The sequence below is a fragment of the Oryctolagus cuniculus genome, chromosome 3 (genome assembly GCF_964237555.1).
Source record: "Oryctolagus cuniculus chromosome 3, mOryCun1.1, whole genome shotgun sequence".
Lineage (NCBI taxonomy): Eukaryota > Metazoa > Chordata > Mammalia > Lagomorpha > Leporidae > Oryctolagus > Oryctolagus cuniculus.
Window position 1 is genome coordinate 101,822,442 of NC_091434.1, and position 19,768 is coordinate 101,842,209.

Below are 19,768 nucleotides of genomic sequence, written 5' to 3' on the forward strand. Positions count from 1 at the left end.
CCTGAATATATTTGTGTGTTTGTGTGTGTGTGTGATTGTACTAGGTGTCATTATATCAGCAAGCTGCTTTTATCTTTGTTTTGGGGTTTTGTTGTTGTTACTTGACCTTTATTTTTGCTCAAAGTGCAAAACTACAATTATTATAATGGAGTGATACACACATAGCTATTAAGTTAAGAACATTAGTTTAATTAAATTAGAATATATTGTGTAGATGTCAATCATCTAAAATTATTTTCAGCTTGTTCTAAGGAAGAATTAATAAACACAAAGTGATTTTTTGATTATTTGAATTTGCACACATTTTTTAAAGTATAATTTAAAAACTCTAGATTTTAACATTGAATATTTATAATTTTATAATATATTTTAATATTAGTAACATCTACCTGTTTCAATAATAATCTGACCTTTCTAGTTTCTTGTATGTGGAGAAGGAAATCTTATATGAGAAATCTATAATGTTTGTTCATTAAAGCTTTTATGTCCAATGACTCGCTAGGTAAGGATTTGTCCTGATATAAATCAAAATAAATATCATCATTATTTAAACTTATTTACTGATGTCCTTTGCTTTGGGGTTTTATTCAGGGGTTAGAAATTTAATTAAACTTATCATACCTGGGTCACCTTATCTACATTTGGTAAGCATTAAAACCAAACAAACAAGAAATGGAGAAGCAATTGAGCTTCAAAATGTCCTGCAAAAGTCAGTAGAAGGAACCTATTTAAACTTGTAAATTTTATCTAATCACTGTATTCATATTTATTCATATTTCTGGTGATATAATCTGTGATAAAATTTTAGAATCATCTGAATGTGATTTTTCTTTAGCTTTCTCAGACAGTATGTAAGTCAGGGACAGCAAATAACTTTACTGCTATCCTGACTCTAAAAGATTGATAGTGATTTATGGAAGCACTTATTGAAAAAAATTTCAAGGTCATTCAAGATTATGAATGTCATGATGGATTAGTGATGTCTGGGGAAAAAAAGGGAATTTGCATCTTTATTAACCAAACTAAAAATGGAAATTATTACATTATTCTTAAGCTCTCCTTTCATTCTATTATACTTGTAGATGACTACATACAATTTAATGCTTAAGTATAGGATGTCATATTTTAGACTACAATTATATGTTGAATATTGATCTTTCCTTTTAACTATATTATGAGTTTCTTGGTGACTGGAGGCCAGTGCTAAATCTTTCTTGTATTTATTTTCTAATGGTCTTAGGAAAGTGGAAGCCACAGGGTAACCTCAACATGCAATATTTATGATAGCTCTGCTGTATTTATCATACTTCATGGCATATGTTTGTGCATTTCATCCTCATCATTTTTAAAAATAATTCGCTGTCCTTTGGAAAGTTATGAAGATACATAGTACAAGCAAAATAAAGCAGCCCAATATTATTTAATGAAAATTCAATCTTTCTCCTATGCTGTGTTTGTTTCCAACACTACACTGATTCTCCCCAGAGGCAATCACTCTAAGCTATTTCTTGTGTAGTCCTCCAGAAAGAGTTCATGTACAGACAAGCCTGTCCATGTACACTCGGCCCTGCTAATTCATGAGTTCTGCATCTCTGAATGCAATTAAGCCCTGATCAAATGTATTCAGGGAAATAAATGGGTCCTGTACTGTACATGCACAGAATTATCTTTCTTGCCATTATTCCCTAAGCCATACAGTATGACAGCTATTGACAATGCATTTACATTTTAGGTATTATAAGTAATCTAGAAGTAATTTATACAGGAGAATGTACATAAGTTATATGCAAATGATATTTTATTTTATATAGGAAATTTGCTATTCTGTCAATCTTGGCATTTACAGGGGGTTGGGGAAGGAGGAATGTCTTGGAACCAGTCCCCTCAGATACTAAAAGATGAATGCATTTATATTTTTATATGTATGGAAAGATAGTCATAGATGTTGATCAATGGAAAAATCTCTTTTAACACATTATAAACCCTGCATGTAATCACATCTATGCCTTTTTAACTTGACATATTTTTGAGACGGTTTTTTTATTAACTTGTGCAGATTGCTTCATTCTTTTTTCACTCATGCATGTAATTTCATCCTATGGATGCACTGCAATTGATGTCATCAGCTTCCCAATGATGTTTTAAATTGTTACCCAGTCTTTCTTGAATATATACAGAGTAGTAGTACATTTCCTTTCTGGCCATTTCCTTGATTTTTTCTGCAAAAATATTAATGACAAAATTTTGGAAGATTAGAATTTCTACAGCGAAAAGTTAAAGCTTTTTTTTTTTTATTTGCTGCACTTCTTAACCTCTGTCTCATAGCAGGTAGGGAACCTGTTTTTATGTCAAGGGCCATTTAGATATTTATATCATTATTTGTGGGGCATTTACAATTATCAACTTAAAAGTTAGCTGGATATAGATTTATTGAATTTCAAGTCCTGCCTGCAGTTGCCTTAACATGGCCAGACCAAATGATTACCCCCAACCCACCATTTTATAGCCTGTGGGCGTAAGGTTATCCCAATTTGCAGCCTCCTAAACCTTTGAGATTTACTTACACTTTTGTGAAACTTCTTTCTTTCTATCTTATCCAACTTTTTGATCTTGATCTAAGATGAAATAATGTCAAGTTCTTTTCATTTACTTTTCCACTTTGAAACAGATGTTGAAAATTTTGAGTTTGTAAACAATTACTATTTCATTATGGATATCGTACTTATGTTTAATTGTTGATCTTTCTTATTGGTTTTAAGAAATCCTTTCTATTTTAAGGAAATGTACCTTTTTGTCAAATATAACAAGATAACTTTCTACTGATTTTGTATATTAATTTTATTGTCCTATGGAATGGAAATATTTATGTGTTTATGAATTTATCAGTTGTTCTTTCACAGTTTCTGGACTTTTGCAATGACAATTTCAACCTAGAATATTTTCCTAGGTTTTTTTTCATCATTGCTATTTTGATCCATCTAGAATTTAGTATGGTGTAAGGATTCACCTTCATTTTATTTTTTCTAGAAGACTAATTAGTGACCCTCTATCATTAGTTTTGAATTGATTTTTTTCCTACTCTTTAATTGGCACGTTTATATATCAAAACAATACATGTAATTGAGCAAATTTCTTATGTGTCTGTGCCATTTCACTGTTGCTATGTTTATTGATTTTTTAATATAAAATGTTTTAACTATTGTTACTTTACACTACTTCTAAATATTCGTCATACACAGTTCCTACTCATCACAATTTCTATGTGAATATGTATATTTGTTTTAAGATTTATTCATTTATTTATTTGAAAGGCAGAGTAACTGAGAGAGAGGGATTGACAGAGATCAATCTTCCATCCACTCCCCAAATAGTTGCAACAGTCAAGGTGCAGCCAGGTCCAAGCCAGGCCCCAGGAAAACCTAAGGTCTCCCATGTGGGTGGTAGGAATTCAAGCAGTGGGGCCATCAGCTATAGCCTCCCAGGCCCAGAAGCAGGAAGCTGGATGAGGAGTGGTGTGGGGCATGATCACAGACACTTCAGTATAAGGTGTGGAATAAAAAATGATGACTTAACCAACTGTACCACAGTACCCACCAATGTGTGTTCTAAGGTTTCCCAATTCTTGCTGTTTTATTTTCTTATATTTAGGCTAAGTTTGTGAGGTGGTAATAATATTGACACTGTTTTGAAAAGACCACAACAATTGAAAGGAAATGAAAATCTTTACAGCTTTGACATTCTCTCAAGGACTGTCCAAGGTTTCTTTTGAAGTTCTTTGTAGAAGCTTGAGTTCTCTGCATAGAAAAACATACAGATCTTGTTCAGTTTAATCACAAATACTTTATTTTATGGAAGAATATTTCATCTTTTTTTTCTTTTATGTGTTTTCATATGAGATCTTTTGATTTTCATATAACTTCTGAAAATAACATTTACTTTTTGAATTCTTAATCCCTTGTACTTTTATACAGCTTTAGTTGATTTTATAATTTTGTGATTAACTACATGTAATGATATTCTTTTATAATGTAGTGCCTCTTTTCTAACATTATCTAATTGTCTAAGATATTATTTCCATAACAATTAAAAATAGAAATATTATTTAATTCTTCATGTTAAGGAAAATGTTTATAGAGTTTATCCATATATATCTGATTAGTTTGTACCTGTGAACTTTCATTTTAAAAGGATTTTTATCAATAGTTAACATTTAATATATCATCAAATGTTTTATTATGAAACTATTTTTATAATTACTATGAGAAATTTAAATATTTCTATAAATGAAATACTCTGTACAAATATTTTACTTATTGTAAAATTTAGTAGCCTGTAGACTTTAAAAAGATCTTTAAATACACAATGACTACCCAAAAAACAATGTAATATTTCAACCTCTCTTTTATTTACTCCACTGATTTTATGAGACACTGGTATATAGTTAGTCAATAATTAGTGTTTATCAATAGGTACATTTTCCACTCACATTACACCTCAACATGGTATTATCTTGAAAACTTGGTTAATTAGAAGAAAAAATGAAGACAATATAGAGAAGGGAATAACTTGCAGTGAAAATAAGATTTATGTAGACAAAATGACCATTGGCTTTTACACTTTTATGCTGTTATTTTAAAACATGCTCTCACATTACAAATATATTTCTATAAATTTTGTCCATATGCATTCATACTTTACCAAAATTTTAATAAAATTTTTTACTTTTTTATGAAGGGTATGGACTAAGTCTGTTAGGAGGAACTGTGGTTTTAAGGTTAGAAATGTAAATAGCAGACAACTTTTGATCATGTAAAGCATTTGTCTGATTTTAGCTTTGTGATAGCTGCTGATAGCATTTACCTAAATTTAGGGCTTTGAAAGGCACTGCTATTAAAACGTATCTTTCAAGTTTGCTTTGAAAGTACTATAATAATACTTTCAATCATTGACAGAAACCTTTCTTCTTCTTTTTTAATGAACAGAACAATAACCTGAAACTAAATAAATATCAAGGCTTAAACATTAACAGCACGTTAACAGCCAGGGCAAGAAGCATTCAAATGCTCTCATGAAAATAAACTGTCAAGCTATCAGCAAATAGATTTCTTGGTAATGTCAAATAATTCTGCCTCTGACTGAACACAGTGTTGGCTACCTATTATTATAGAGACCTAATTACAAAGCTCAAATGCCTGCTGTTTCTGTTTGCTTAAGGGAGATGCATCAACAAAGCATGGATATGTGATGGAGATATTGATTGTGAAGATCAATCAGATGAAGATGACTGTGACAGTTTCCTGTGTGGACCACCCAAGTATCCTTGTGCTAACGACACTTCAGTCTGTCTGCAGCCAGAGAAACTCTGCAACGGAAAAAGAGATTGTCCTGATGGATCTGATGAAGGCAGTCTTTGTGGTATTGCACATTTAGCCTCCTTTGCTCTGGAAACTAGACATTTTCCACACACTGTTGTTACTTATTACAGTGGCGTTCCTTGCTTCCATTCATTCCTTTTAAATGTAATGGTTAATGAACCTTATCCACATTTTTCAGCCCTGTCTATAGAAGCAGGTTTAAATATGATCAGAAGTTTCTGAAAATAAAACAGAATAAGTTAGCTTGTATCTAACTCACTTGAAAGTTGAATTGTGGAGTTGTGCTCGTCTCTTAGCTCTGACTGGTCAGTGCCATTGACACAATTGAGCTGGTTGTCATCAGTGAGTCACTCAAAACAAGGGACCCTCCTAATCACTGATCTTTGAGATGGAGTATAAACCTATTTATGAACCGATGTAATGTACCTTCTAATCATTGCAGTAGAAATTGGCTTTTAGGAAAACAAAGAGACTGGATTAATGAAGCCTAATGAACTGTACTCGTTTTGATATAGTTGTGGCTCAAGCTTTTAGTCCTCATGCAGTAGCTTTCTTCAGTATGCTTTACATAGTTAAAATGATGTCAGTGAGCTTTGAAACCTCTCTGACTAGCCATGCTCCTTATGAAAAACAGCATACATAAAAGATCACATTTCCTTCTCTGTGAGGAGATCAGAGATTTAGCAAGGAGATTTTGAAACACACATTTTCTGGAAAATACTGAAGGTGACACCAAGACAGTAATGAAGAGTTTACAGAATGATGAGAACAGTAATGAGGCTATGAGAGAGTCACTTTAGGAAATGATGAAGTTGATGGGAAAAAAAATGGGAAAGACAGTACATTTAAGTCCAAAGATCTATTTTGATCTTAATTGGGCAGTGAAAGCATACTACTGAGTGATACCAAAAAGAGTCTTTTATTCTTTTTAAAATCTTGTAGTAAAATGTTCTTTCACCTTGCAGAACCTGTGATTGTATCGGATAACCTTGAAACAGTAAACGAGCAGTCTTTATTCCATGAGGCTGAAACATAAACACAAAGAGTCAGACCCAGAGAAAAACACAATCTAAAATTAAGCAGCAAAACAACTGACAAATAAAAGATGACTGGCTTTGTTTTTTGTTTTCATTCCTTGATCTCCCAAGTTGTTCTCCATAATGGAGTGGGTTGGTAAGAAGCTTGCTCATAAAGGACGAAAGACAAACCTCATGTGAAGCTCGCCCGTGAATGGTGTGGGTGCAGTTAGAAGAGAAGGGGATTTGGTACGCTGAAAAGTGAAAGTGTGTAATTAGAGAAGGAGTCTAGACTTTGACAAGCGTAAAATCTATTTTCCAATAAGTCTCTAGAAGAGGCTTAATTTTTCTTAATGTCAGTTTTCTCATCATTAACATAAAGGCAAGGTTATTTATCAGGTAACCATGATAGTATTGCCTGATCCACGGCGGATATTGAAAATAGCAGTGCTTTTCCATCCTTTCCCCATCGTTCTAGTTAAAGTAAATAAAAGGCAGAGAAGAGAAGATGCAGTCATTAAAAAAAAGGTTAGGGAAGTGTGAAGGAAACACAGCCTATGCTTGTATGCTTCACTTGCCAAATTGGGAAAATAAAAGAGGAAGGAGCTAATTCCTTCTGAATTCATTTCTTTGACTATCCCAAAATTGAAAATCACTTCTTGTTATCTATTCACTCAATTCATCAACTGAGGAGCTTTGCTCAAACACTTCAAAGGTTTCCAGAGAGCAGAAGATGTTACCAGGAAGCTGGTGGTGGAGACAGGAGAATCTTAAAACTAAAGTTTCATTCCGACTGCAACACCAGGAGCTACTGAACTATTAGAATGCTTCACATTGATCTTTACAGGGTGAAGTGGTAGAGACAGAGCATAAACCCCAAATACTGGTCAGGGATTAAAATGCTTTCTATGCTTCTATGTCATGTATATGAGGAAAAGCAGAACCTGTGAGTATAAATCTTGGGGTAAATGTTGTGGTACAGTGGGTTAAGCCACCACTTGGTCTGCCCACATCCCATGATGGTGCCTGGGATAGTCTTACCTCTGCTTCACATCTAATTTCCTTCTATTTTGCTAGGAGGCAGATGGTGGAACATCTCTTTCTCCCTCTCTCTGTCCTGTCACTCTATCTTTCAAATAAATATATAAATATTTTTAAAAGAGTAAGTATCCTCAAATTTTAGTGAAGAGATTATTTTTCAGAGAGATCAATGAATTTTAAGAGGAAATAAGTATGTACTGAAGAAACAGATATGAAGGGACTTGAGTCATTCAAGAATAGAGTTAGGTGTTGATTTTTGTTATAACAGTGTATCATATATATACATATATATGAAAGAAAAAAATCTCTTTTTTTACAGACTAATAACATTATTAGATACTCATTAATTTTTACAGACTCATAACAATATTAGATACTCATTAATTTATCCAAAATTCCAGGACACTTTTTAGTGGATTTTTTTTGTGCTTTCATAACCTCGTTGAATTAATCATACTAACTAACATATAGGGCACAATGTACAATTTACCAAATTTAAAAACAAACACCTGCAGATAGTAAAAGGCAAAGTAACATGTTTTTGCATTGTCACTATAGGTCAGGTTATAGATGTATAAAAAGATATGAAGATATTATACATGAGTATATATATATATGTACATATGCCTGTTTATCAATATTGAGAAAAGTCAAATAGTCACAACATCAATTTATGTACATCCCTTTTGCAAGCTTCTGCAACTAACTTTGCATGGCTGTGAAAAGCCTTAGCATAATCTCTTTCCTGTCGTGATAGAAACATTGAACTCATTTTCTGTCTATCAAGTAAAGCAAATTATACTCCAAAGTTTTATAGATGTGAAAAACCTTCCATCCCCAATTCCTATCCTAAGTAGAGTTCCTACCCCAACCTCTAAAAACAAAAGCCCACAGAGTTTTTTAATATTTATTTGTAATACCCTGACTCTATTTCCTGGGTTAGAGAATTTAATTCAGTGATGAGTATTTAACAGAGGAAAGCTGTTGATATGACGTGCAATTGGTTCCCCTTTATAGATGAATGTTCGCTGAACAATGGAGGCTGTAGCAATCACTGTTCTGTTGTTCCTGGAAAAGGAATTGTCTGTTCCTGCCCTGAAGGACTTCAACTCAACAAAGACAATAAAACGTGTGAAATTGTGGATTATTGTAGTAATCATCTAAAGTGCAGTCAAGTGTGTGAACAGCACAAGCATACAGTCAAGTGCTCATGTTATGAAGGGTGGAGGCTGGATGTGGATGGTGAAAGTTGCACAAGTGTTGGTAAGTAGATTTTTGGTGTCTGTTTAAAATATATTTGAGAAAAAAAATCCCACATTACCATCAAGAATTTAATAAAAGGATTCAACCCAACACACAAGGCTCCACCCAGTTTTTGGAGAAGGCATTTAATTATGTGTCATGTCAGGTCTACTACAAAATCTTGTTGAAAATGTTGTAATAGTCCTTCATGTTGTAACCCATTGAATTGTTACCATCTGATTATTTTTTTCTTTAAATATTGTTTTGTTTATCATAATATGTGCCTTCTTATTTTTGTATACTCCAATGCATTCACTTTATTTATATACGAATGCTCTTTAGTACTCTGTCAAACTCTCCAAATTCTTGCCACATTTTCAGTTTTTGTTTATACTACTCTTGAAAATAAGTGGTTTCTCTGGCTGTGTTCATCTTCTGCCTATCCATTAAAATATTCTGCTGATTCTCTGGGTGATATTTCACAGTGGGAAAAGCAAACAAAGGCTTTGGAATCTGACATTGGATTCTAATCCTCTATTTGGCATTTATTAATGCAACTGTAGGTAGGTTATGTGAAACATCCTGAGCCTAAATTACCTGATTTTTAAAGTAACAATGTCTTTTGTAGTAATTTTGGCCTTAAAGCATCTTGTAAGGATGACATGAAACACTTGTTACTATGCTTTGAATCCAGTGGGTACTTAGAGGGTGTTGGCTTCTCAACCATCTTCTCTGAATTCTTAATATGGGGCACTTAGAATCTGAGGGGTAATAGACAGAATTAAAGGTCTGTGAATTTTGTTGAGGAAAATATTACATCTTCATTTTCTTTAATTTCCACCTGAATGTTTAGTATCTTTGAATTGTGAATGCATGCCATAGACTACTGAAGTAACTGGCAGCAACTATGACTTTGTCTCTAGTATAATAGTAGACATCCGTATCATTAGAATTGCTGTGGCTATCTCAAAATATCACCTATGTTTTGACTTTGAAAACCACTACTAATTAATTACTTGCAGTCATTATACTAACTTCTCAATGCTATTATCAAATGCATTAATAAGGTCATTTTACTGGGACTGTGTCCTCAACTTTCTTTTTTTTTAACTTTTATTTAATGAATATAAATTTCCAAAGTACAGCTTATGGATTACAATGGCTCCCCCCCCCCATAACTTCCCTCCCACCCGCAACCCTCCCCTTTCCCGTTCCCTCTCCCCTTCCCTTCACATCAAGATTCATTTTCAATTCTCTTTATATACAGAAGATCAGTTTAGTATATATTAAGTAAAGATTTCAACAGTTTGCACCCACATAGAAACACAAAGTGAAAAATACTGTTTGAGTACTAGTTATAGCATTAAATCACAATGAACAGCACATTAAGGATAGAGATCCTACATGAGGAGTAAGTGCACAGTGACTCCTGTTGTTGACTTTACAAATTGACACTCTTGTTTATGGCATCAGTAATCTCCCTATGCTCCAGTCATGAGTTTCCAAGGCTATGGAAGTCTTTTGAGTTCACTGACTCTTATCTTATTTAGACAAGGTCATAGTCAAAGTGGAAGTTCTCTCCTCCCTTCAGAGAAAGGTACCTCCTTCTTTGATGACCTGTTCTTTCCACTGGGATCTCACTCATGGAGATCTTTCATATAGGTCATTTTTTTTTTGTTTGTTTGTTTTTTTGCCAGAGTGTCTTGGCTTTCCATGCCTGAAATTGTGTCCTCAACTTTCTAAGAAACAAAAGGGAATCCAAGATAGTTTGAAATACATTTTCAAGAAAAGATCAAATTCTGTAGCATAAAAATAAATAAATAACCACATTTATGATTGTATCTAAGAGTGATATTGGAATATGGTGTGCCGTGCAACAACCCCGTGTGCTTAATAATAAATTCCCAATATTAATAAGCCTGTGTAGGTTCTTGCCTAATATTCAGAGAAGAATTCTGAATACCAGCATAAATGAACAAGGCAGCGTGAAAAGTTTTTAAGCTTTTATTCAGTGAGAAAGATGCATAGGAGAGCGAGGGCCCTATCTAAAAGAGAGATAAATCTGGATTCACACCAAGTACCAGGAGCCAGACACGTGGAGGAGCATGCAGACCAGGAACCATGTGGCGGGTGGCCCGAAGACCACATGCCCTGGAGGCACAGGGCAGCAGCAAGCGCCCCCAATGGCAAAAGGCCAAAGAAAGGGAAAAGGGCCTGGCACACCATGTCCCAGGCTTTTAACCCACTTTCAAAGAGGAGTAGTTAATTAACCTGATTGGCTGGTGGGCTCACAGGTGGCCAGGTAGGGGCATGAGGTCACACAGGGGCATGGTAAAGACGTCGTCTTCCAGCTCACAACCTGTTCAGTTTTATCTTATATTCCTGCCTACATCAAGAGCATTTTTGTTTGATCTCAAGAACTACATTTTAATATGTTTGTTTTCTTGGGTATGTGTTTTTTGAAAACTATTTTCTTTTTTGAAAACTATTGTTTTGTACTTTTTACAACTTTGAGAGGCGATCCACAAATCCACAGATTTCTTTTTTTTTTTTAAACTTTTATTTAATGCATATAAATTTCCAAAGTACGACTTATGGATTACAATGGCTTCCCCCCCATACCGTCCCTCCCACCCACAACCCTCCCCTTTCCCACTCCCTCTCCCCTTCCATTTACATCAAGATTCATTTTTGATTATCTTAATATACAGAAGATCAGCTTAGTATACATTAAGTATGGATTTCAACAGTTTGCTCCCACACAGAAACATAAAGTGAAAAATAATAGATGATTTTTTTAAATGATGATGAAATCAGAGCAGACCTATTGTCATGTTTAATCCCAGTGAGAGTCAAGTTGGGAATTGATAATTTCTTTTTTTTTTTTTTTTTTTTTACAGAGGATCAGTTTAGTATGCATTAAGTAAGGATTTCAACAGTTTGCACCCCCATAGAAACACAAAGTGAAATATATTGTTTGAGTACTCGTTATAGCATTAAATCTCAATGTACAGCACATTAAGGATAGAGATCCTACATGAGGAGTAAGTGCACAGTGACTCCTGTTGTTGACTTTACCAATTGACACTCCTGTCTATGGCATCAGTAATCTCCCTATGCTCCAGTCATGAGTTTCCAAGGCTATGGAAGCCCTCTGAGTTCTCCGTTTCTTATCTTGTTTAGACAAGGTCATAGTCAAAGTGGAGGTTCTCTCCTCCCTTCAGAGAAAGGTACCTCCTTCTTTGATGACCTGTTCTTTCCACTGGGATCTCACTCGCAGAGATCTTTTGCCAGAGTGTCTTGGCTTTCCATGCCTGAAATACTCTCATGAGCTTTTCAGCCAGCTCCGAATGCCTTTAGGGCTGATTCTGAGGCCAGAGTGCTATTTAGGACATCTGCCATTCTATGAGTCTGCTGAGTATCTCACTTCCCATGTTGGATCACTCTCCCCTTTATTTACTCCATCAGTTAGCGTTAGCAGGTACTAGACTTGTCTATGTGCTCCCTTTGACTCCCAGTCCCTTCACCATGACCAACTGTGAACTGAAACTGATCACCTGGAACAGTGAGATGGCATTGGTACATGCCACCTCGATGGGATTGAATTGGAATCCCCTGGTATGCTTCCAACTCCACCACTTGGGGCAAGTCAGCCTGAGCATGTCCCAAATTATACATCTCTTCCCTCTCCCATTCCCACCACCATGTTCAACAGGGATCACATTTCAGTTAATTTTCAACACTTAAGAATAACTGTGCATCAATTACAGATCTAAACCAGTCATATTAAGTAGAACAGATAAAAAAACTATACCGCAGTAAGAAACAACGAAATCCAGTTATTTTCAACAAAATGGAGGAATCTGGAACACATCATGCTGAGTGAAATAAGCCAGTCCCAAAGGGAAAAATACCATATGTTCTCCCTGATCGGTGACGACTGACTGAACACCAAGAGGGAAACCTGTTGGAGTGAGGTGGACACTATGGGAAATGGTGGCTTGATCAGCATAGCCCTGACTGTTAATGAACAACTAAATCCACAGATTTCATCAAGCGGCTAAGAACCTATGCATCGTAGTCCTTATTCATTCTGCTGCTTCCTCAATTGTACTTTTCATGTATTCATCTCTGGAAACCCTGGATATTCTTTGAAAATCCTAGCTCAAAGCTTATTTATTAATTAGATCTTCATCCAAAGAATCCAGCTTACCCCCTGTTTGTCTTTTATATTCTAGAATATACTGTCCATGGAAAATTGTGATTACATTTTTTAACTGACTGTCTTCTTTCCTTATTCCTTATCTTTCAAATGACAAAATAAGCATCTTGAAGTCAGAAATCAAGCTACAGATTTTTCTCTCTTGTTTTACATAGATACAGAGCAATTCTAGAAAAATAATATATGGCAATAAACAATTTTTCAGGCTATGAATTATTTTAACATTTTAAATTCTTGATTTTATATTTGCTTGGTGTTTATTTTGTGGTTGTTTCCTCTGGACCATTAATTTTTCCTTTTTTTTTAACCTAGGAACCTTTTATTTAAGATACACAAACTTCATACATTTCATATGCATATATTAGGAACATATATTAGGAACATATATTAGGAATCATATATTAGGAACATAGCAATTCTTCCCACTATACCCTAGCTTTCACCTGCACTCCTATCATTCCTCCTCTTCCTTCTCCTATTCCTATTTGTATTTTTTTTTTTTTTACAAAGATCTATGTTCACATAAGTTTACACTCATAAGATTAACCTACACTAAGTAAAGAGTTCAGTAGGGCCCGCTCTGTGGCACAGTGGGTTAATCTTCTGCCTGTGGCACTGGCATCACCTAGGGGAGCCAGTTCTAGTTCTGGCTGCCCCTCTTCCAATCCAGCTCTGTGCTATGGCCTGGGATAGCAGTAGAAGATGGCCCAGTGCTTGGGCCCCTGCACTCGTGTGGGAGACCCAGAAGAAGCTCCTGGCTCCTGGCTTTGGATCGGCACAGCTCCGGCCATTGCGGCCATCTGGGGAGTGAAGCAACAGACAGAAGACCTTTCTCTCTGTCTCTCCCTTTCACTGTAACTCTACCTCTCAAATGAATAAATTAAATCTTTTAAAAAAGAGTTCAGCAAGTAGTATGAAAAAAAAAAAATGTTCCTCAACAGTTGAGACAAAGGCTGTTCAAAATCATTTCATCTTAAAGTGTCAATTTTGCTTGTATAGATACATTTTAAGTACTCTGTTATCACTGACCAGAGAGAACATATGGTATTTGTCTTTTTTGGACTGGCTTATTTCACTAAGTATAATGATTACCAGTTTGCCTCCATTTTGTTGCAAATGATAGGATTGATTTTTTTTTTTTTTACTACTGTGAGTATTGTGTAATGTGTATATACCATCATTTCTTTAGTCAGTCTTCAATTGATGGATATATGGGTTGATTCCGTATATAGCTACAGTGAATTGAGCAGCGTTAAACAAGGGGGTACAGAAAACTATTTCATATACTTACCTCATTTCCTTTGGATAAGTTCACAGGAGTGGGATAACTGGGTCAGATGGTAGGTCTATGTTCAGATTTCTGAGGTCTACTGAGGTCTACTTCTGAGGTATACACCATACTGTATTCCACAGTGGCTGCATCAGTTAATGTTCCCACAATCAGTATATTAGGGTACCTTTTCCCATACAGCCTCTATAGCATTTATTCTTTGTTGACTTCTGTATGAAAGCCATTCTTACTGGGGTTAGGGGAAACCTCATTGTGGTTTTCATTTGCATTTCTCTGATGGCTAGTGATCCTGAGCATTTTTTCATGTGTCTGTTGACCATTTGAATTTCTTCTCTTAAAAAATACCTTTTCAGGTCCTTTGCTCATTGCTTAACTGAATTGTTGTTTTGTTGTTAAGTTTCTTGACCTTTTAGTAGATTCTGGATATTAATCCTTTATCACTTAACTTAGTTTGCAAATAATTTCTCCCATTCTGTTTGCTGCCTCTTCTCTTTACTGAATGATTCTTTTGCAGTGCAGAAGCTTCTCAATTTGATATAAATTCATTTGTCAATTTTGGCTTTGATTGCCTATGCTTCTGGGGGTCTTTTCCAAGAAGTCTTTGCAAATGACAATGTCTTGCAGGTTTCCCCAATAATTGTAATAATTTGTTGATACTGTCCTTGATCCAAGGATTGGTTTTTAGCTCCTTTTCAAAGATAATTTGGTTGTAGATGTGTGGATTGATTTCTGGAATTTCTATTCTGTTCCATTGGTGTACATATCTGTTTTGGGTGGTGTTTTTTTGTTTTGTTTTGTTTTGTCAGTACCAGGATGCTTGGATTATAACTGCCCTATAGTATGTCTTGAAATCTGGTACTGTGATGCCTCTGGCTTCGTTTTTGTTGTATAAGATTACTTTAGCTATTCAGTGTCTCTTGTGTTTCCATATTAATTTAAGCATTATTTTTTTATAGATCTGAGAAGAATGTCATTGGCATTTTGATTGGGATTTCATTGAATCTGTAAATTTATTTTTTTAGTATATACAATTTGGTGGTATTGATTCTTCCAATCAATGAACATGGAAGATTTCTTTCTTTCTTTCTTTCTTTTTTATTTTTTTTTTGTAGCTTCTTCTATTTCTCTCTTTAATGTTTTGCAATTTTCATCATAGAGATCTTTGACCTCCTTGGTTAAATCTATTCTAAGGAATTTAATTCTCTTTGCAGCTTTTGTAAATGTGATTGATTTGAGAAGTTCTTCTTCAGCAATGGCATTGTCTATGTATACAAAGGCTATTGATTTTGTGAGTTAATGTTACATCATGCCCCTTTACCAACTTCTTTTCTGAATTCCAGTAGTCTCTTAATAGCAATCTTTTGGATCCCCTATATATAGAATCATGTCATCTGCAAATATGGATAGTTTGGCTTCCTCCGACTTATTTTTCTTGCCTAATGGCCCTGGCTAATATTTCCAAGACTATATTGAATAGTATTGGTGAGAGTGGGCATCTTTGTCTTGTTCTTTGTTGGGAGTATTTTTATTACTGATTCAATCTCCATCTTGGTTATTGGTCTGTTTAAGCTTTCTATGTCTCCATGGCTCAATTTTGGTAGCCTATAGGTTTCAATGAACCTATCCATTTTCTAGGTTTTCCAATGTTTTTGCATACAGCTCTTTGTAGTAATCCCTGATGATTCTTTTTACTGTTGCATTTCTTTTCCATCTCTGATTTTATTGATTAAGGTCATCTCCCTCTTTATTTATTTAATTTTTTGGGCGAATGTTGTATCAATTTTTCCCTTTTTATATTTAAAAAGATTAATTAGAGTCAAAGTCCCCCAGTCAGAGTGGCATGGAGCGGGGCTTCCAAGACAGGAAAAATCCCAAAGGGCCCCGTTGCACTTGGGTTTTTAAGTAGAATTTCAAAGGATAAACAAACTTGACAATCAGCTTGGCATTTGGTTACCAGGTAGGGACTAAACCTATGATTCTTTATCCTATCTGGTTTGCTCTTGATAAAACAAAACAAAAACATCTGGAGGGGTGGGATCTGTGACTTGTTTTTACAATAAACTGTGATCACCACTCCCTTGCTATTCTCATGGTAAATCTGGGAATTCTGAAGGAAGGAGGGTGGCTTGTTTGTTCTTACTAAAGGTAACCTTTTAGGGGAGAAGCAATATTCTACACACTAAATTCCATTGAGACCACCTTAACTACATATTAACCCATCTGAGTCCTCACAATCCCCCTCAACCAGAAGGTACCCCACCATCTGTTAGGGGATACTGGCTGCTTCCTGCTGAAAAGAGGAGTATTTTGGAAGGGGAGTTAAGACAGGGCTGCTGCAGCAGGTGGCTTCTCAGGAGGAGGCTTCTCCAGGGGTGCAGTGCCAGCTTGCAGAAACTGCTTCCAACGGAAGTCTCCTGTGCATGGCCACCTAGAATTTTACTTTTCCAAGTCTGGAAAAAAACAAATCTAACAAGCTCAACTCAGGATCGAAAACAGAGCACATAGTCATTACTAAACCAAAAGCAAGTTTTCTCATGGAGAGGCAAATAGAAACTGACAGAAGGGACTTGATAATAATCAGGTGGGCTTTAAGGCCTTGTCAGTTATGAGGCTCAGAGCTATCTATCTCTTTGCATAGGGTATATCATAAGGGATGGACCCTGTTGACTTCCATTATCTAGCCAGCCTGGGAAGGGAGCTGGCTCAAAGAGAAGGTAGGTGGCAATTCTAAAAGGAAAACATTTTTAGGTAATATACAGTTCTACCTGCAGTGTTGCTGACCCTGCATGACCATCCCCTCAGCAGTAGTGGTTACTTTGGAAGCTGGGCCGAGTGAAGGGTTTTTCAGCTTAGAGCCAACAAGGCCTGTGACTCTGACCTGGAGCCCTTCGGCTCCAGGGCAGATCTGTTTCCAGTGACCCATTGGCTGGCATAGCTATGAGGGCTATTCATGAGCTGACTTCTGAAGCCCTGGCTTTCTACATTGAAAACCTATGCAGTGGACTGACCTGTTGGGTCTCTTTGATGGCAGATCACCGTGTAAAGCAACCATTAATTGGCCACCTATCTTTACATTGCTTCTGTGCCAAGCTTCCTCTTCCACCTGGTTTTTGTTAAAACATACCAGAGGAAACCTTTAAGAGGATTCAAGTCAAGGGGGTGTTCCGTCCCTAACTTTTGATGGCCTAAACTAGAAATCTGTAGTCACAGGCATTTTCTGATAGTGGTTTTTCTTTGACGAAAGGTTTTTCTTGAGGAAAGCTATGTCAAAATGATGACTACCTTATCCATAAAATTTTAAGTCATTAGTAAAACTTTCTCCTTCTGTTTGCTTTAAAAAGGGAGGCCTTTTTCATTAAGATAATCATGTCTGATAACACAAGATCATTAGACTTATGTAACTTTTGAACATTTGTATCAACAGTTTGCCAATGGCAAAGTATATCTAGCTGTGGAATCATAATTTAAGTTTTCATTTTGGCTATATTTTATATATATATATTATTACACAAAAATGTTAGCCATCTCTTTTATAAGGTCTAAAGATCAAATTTTACATCCTAGAGAGTCCTTCAGTATAGAATTAGTTTCCCAACTTGAGGAGAATAGAGAAGTGAGGGAACAAGTCAGGCTTCCCAGACTGCGTGCTGACAATAACAATATCAAATGAAGACTTAGCAAACAATTTTAACTGCTAAATAATAACTTATAAAATCATTTACCAGAAAATCCAAGGCCTTCTATAAAATTCAAGGCAAGAGTGCATATATCTGAAAACATTGATAAATATCTAACACAAGAGTAACTTGTTTGACTAGCAAACCCAAGTACAAACATATCAACAAATTTAAAACATCTGATGCAAAGATTTAGGTCACACGAACCAAAAGGTATCTTTGATTAACTTAGCAGTTTGATTTTTAGCCGCATTTTATCTATAAGCCAATTAAAACAGAGCTCAATAAATTTTCCCATGTAGACATACAATATGTGCACATGTACAGTATAACATACAAGATAAAACAATAAAGGAGCTTCAGTAAGAGTTTCCTAAAATCTTTGCTGTTTTTTTTTTTTTTAATTACCATCAACCAATTAGAGTTACTTTTTGCTCTCAGTAATCTGAATTAACCATCCTTTTTCTAAGTTGGAACTTATTGGCTTACAGAACTGTCCCAGATATTGAACACAATAGACATGATGGGTAAAGAGGTCCTTTAGAACCTAAAAGGACACATCCAAGCACAGAGCCAACAATGTTTTAATTTCATGACCATTAAATCGGATTTTTAGGGTTGGGAAAATACAAAACTGTGATGACAAAGATTTCAAATAGCCATGTTTAAAATTATAAACCCATTAACCAACAAGAGGCACTTGATCATTCCATACAATATTTTTGAAAGCACCTGTAGGATTTTATAAAACATATAACACTTTTAGGCCTCTGGGCCTTTTTCATTAAGATAATCATCATGTCTGGTAACACAAGATCATTAGACTTATGTAACTTTTGGACATTTGTATCAATAGTATTTTACATTATCAGAATTTAAGATTTAGCACTGCTTTACATCTCGATAGTACCTCTAATATAATCCACATAGCCTTAGTAGTTGGAATCTCTACAAGATGAGAGATATATTTTTTGATATTTCCAAGGGCCAGCCCAGCTGTAAATATCAAAGTCAAAGAATTTGGAACTTGGATTTTTTTTAATGCTTATCAAAAATGTGAAGGAGGCTAAAAATATCTGGTTGAAGTAGGTTCCCTTAACATCATGACATAATATAGGCTATATTTGATCACTGATACAAAATGATTATTCAAATCCTTTAGAATAAGTATGGATTTAAACAAACCATAACTCTTAATAAAAAGTCAGCTGTTTTTAAACAATCAGAACTGAAGAGAGACGTTAAGAGAACACAATATATTACTTCAACAGAAGACAAAATCTGTCTTTGGTCATCCCAAAAATTGAAAATAAAATCTTAAATATGACTTGGAATAATCTTAGCAGAGTCAGAACTAGGAAAGAGGAAATAGCTTACTGGCGCTGGCTAGAAACTGACAGTCACCAATTAAACAAAACCATTAAAAGGAGATGCTGCAGTTTTTAAACAGGTTTTTTGTATTTTTTCAGAATATTTACTACCATTGCAAAAACCTCATTGCTTTAACAAAGGATCAGATTCTAATTCTATGTCAAATAGACTAATAGCTTTTGTTTTATATCTGCTAATTTCCTTGATTACATTTCCTTTTTTCATCTTATTTTATTGATTAAGTTCTTCTCCTTCTTTATTTAGTTATTTATTTTTGTTAGTTGGGTCAATGATATGTCAATTTTTTTTTCAAACAGAAAGCTCTTTGTTTCACTGATCTTTGGCATTTTTGGTTTCAATTTTGTTTATTCTTAATTTTAATTATTTCTTTTTTCTACAAATTTTGTGTTTGATTTGTTGTTGCTTTTCTAGGTCCTTGAGATGCATTGATAGCTCATTTATTTGGTAACTTTCCAATTTCTTGATGAAGGCACCAATTGCTATAAACTTCCCTCTTAACACTGCTTTTGCTG

At 35.0% G+C, this 19,768-nt stretch overlaps 1 protein-coding gene across 9 annotated transcripts in view; it reads left to right on the plus strand.

Annotated features, from left to right (window-relative positions):
• Positions 1 to 19,768, plus strand: part of LRP1B (LDL receptor related protein 1B) — a 2,140,503-nt gene that overhangs the window by 1,318,475 nt on the left and 802,260 nt on the right. For all 9 annotated transcript variants that reach the window (XR_007920674.2, XM_051849575.2, XM_051849574.2 and 6 more), the window contains 2 exons: positions 5,215 to 5,415; positions 8,450 to 8,695. Coding sequence is in view for 8 of the 9 variants with exons in the window: in XM_051849575.2 (XP_051705535.2) it covers positions 5,215 to 5,415; positions 8,450 to 8,695 (447 nt within the window). In the remaining variant the exon portion in view is untranslated. The remainder of the gene's footprint in view (positions 1 to 5,214; positions 5,416 to 8,449; positions 8,696 to 19,768) is intronic.